At 39.3% G+C, this 1,496-nt stretch overlaps 1 protein-coding gene across 1 annotated transcript; it reads left to right on the forward strand.

Moving 5' to 3' along the window:
* Positions 1–269: 269 nt before the first annotated feature.
* Positions 270–1,010, forward strand: LOC140803957 (ethylene-responsive transcription factor WIN1). The gene is made up of 2 exons (XM_073159800.1): positions 270–387; positions 494–1,010. The coding sequence occupies exons 1-2, from the start codon at positions 308–310 to the stop codon at positions 1,008–1,010; spliced, it is 597 nt and encodes a 198-aa protein (XP_073015901.1). The 5' UTR covers positions 270–307.
* Positions 1,011–1,496: the final 486 nt, after the last annotated feature.

The raw sequence follows: 1,496 nt of genomic DNA on the forward strand, positions 1-1,496 counted from the left end.
AAAAAAAAAAAACAAAACAAATATTTTTTTTTTCACTTCCATTATAATTAGGGAGCTACAGAACTGTACGCACATGTTCGTATTTCCAGGTAAAGTAGACCCTATCCCTGGGGGCACTACCCGCAGGGTAGATCTAACGGTTCGGAAAAATCCGAGCCAATTTTTTTTTTTTTAATACATGGTGGTGGGCCCGGATTACTCATATGAAGAATAATCCGTATTTCCAGTAGCTTTCATCTCACCTCACCACTCAACTCAGTACTTATACAATCATCATGAGTTTGCTTAATAATTAATTCCCAAAAACATGTTACACACGAAAAAGTACAGAGGTGTTAGACAGCGCCACTGGGGTTCTTGGGTTTCGGAAATTCGCCACCCTTTGCTGTAAAATTCCAAATATCTATCTATATATCTATGCACTGATTATTATTTCTTGCTTTTTTAGGTTGCTTCGATTAATTGGTTTTTCCTATATATGTGGTTTCGGCAGGAAGAGGCGGGTGTGGCTGGGGACTTTCGAGTCGGCGGAGGCGGCGGCGCGAGCCTACGACGAGGCGGCGGTGCTAATGAGCGGAAGCAATGCGAAGACCAACTTCCCAGTCACGAAGAACCAAGAAAACGGCAGCGATATTAATTGTCCATCACAGCTGATGTCTACATCAATGCTGAATCCCAATTCCCTTGCATCCATTCTCAATGCGAAGCTTCGAAAATCATGCAAGACTCCATCTCCCTCACTCACTTGCCTCAGGCTGGACACTGAAAGCTCCCACATTGGGGTTTGGCAGAAGCGGGCGGGATCCAGGTCGGAATCGAACTGGGTCATGACTGTTGAACTTGGGAAGGGGAAGATCAATGGGGGTGGCAATGTCGTGTCGGCGGAGGAATGTCAAATGCCGCCGCCTGTGGCGCCTCCGGGATCATCTCCTTTGGAGCTGAGGAATGGGATTAATGAAGAAGAAAGGGTTGCATTGCAAATGATCGAGGAACTACTAAACAGGAATTAATCTATTTTCCTTCTTAAATATATATAATTAATCTATATATATATATATATATATATATATATATATATATATATATATATATATAAGTTTTTGTGTGATATTTTTTCAATCATATGGTCTTCATTTTTTTTTCCAGGGGAGAAAATAAATGGACATATGTAATTTACATAATGCGATTAATTATATGGTATTTGGTGTGCCAACTGAGTGAATCGAACAAGAGTGAGTCTCATGTGAGACCGTCTCACGGATCATAATATGTGAGACGGGTCAACCATATCCATATTTACAATAAAAAGTAATAATTTTAGCATAAAAAATAATATTTTTTCATGGGTGATCCAAATAAGATATTCGTCTCACAAATACGATCCGTGAAACCGTCTCATACAAGTTTTTGTCATCGAACAATCAATTATAGTTGGTCTTGTCTTGGAAATTAGCTATGTGATATTTAATTTGGTAGTAGTTGCTAATAAAAAATTA

The sequence above is a fragment of the Primulina eburnea genome, chromosome 10, assembly GCF_022965805.1.
Source record: "Primulina eburnea isolate SZY01 chromosome 10, ASM2296580v1, whole genome shotgun sequence".
Lineage (NCBI taxonomy): Eukaryota > Viridiplantae > Streptophyta > Magnoliopsida > Lamiales > Gesneriaceae > Primulina > Primulina eburnea.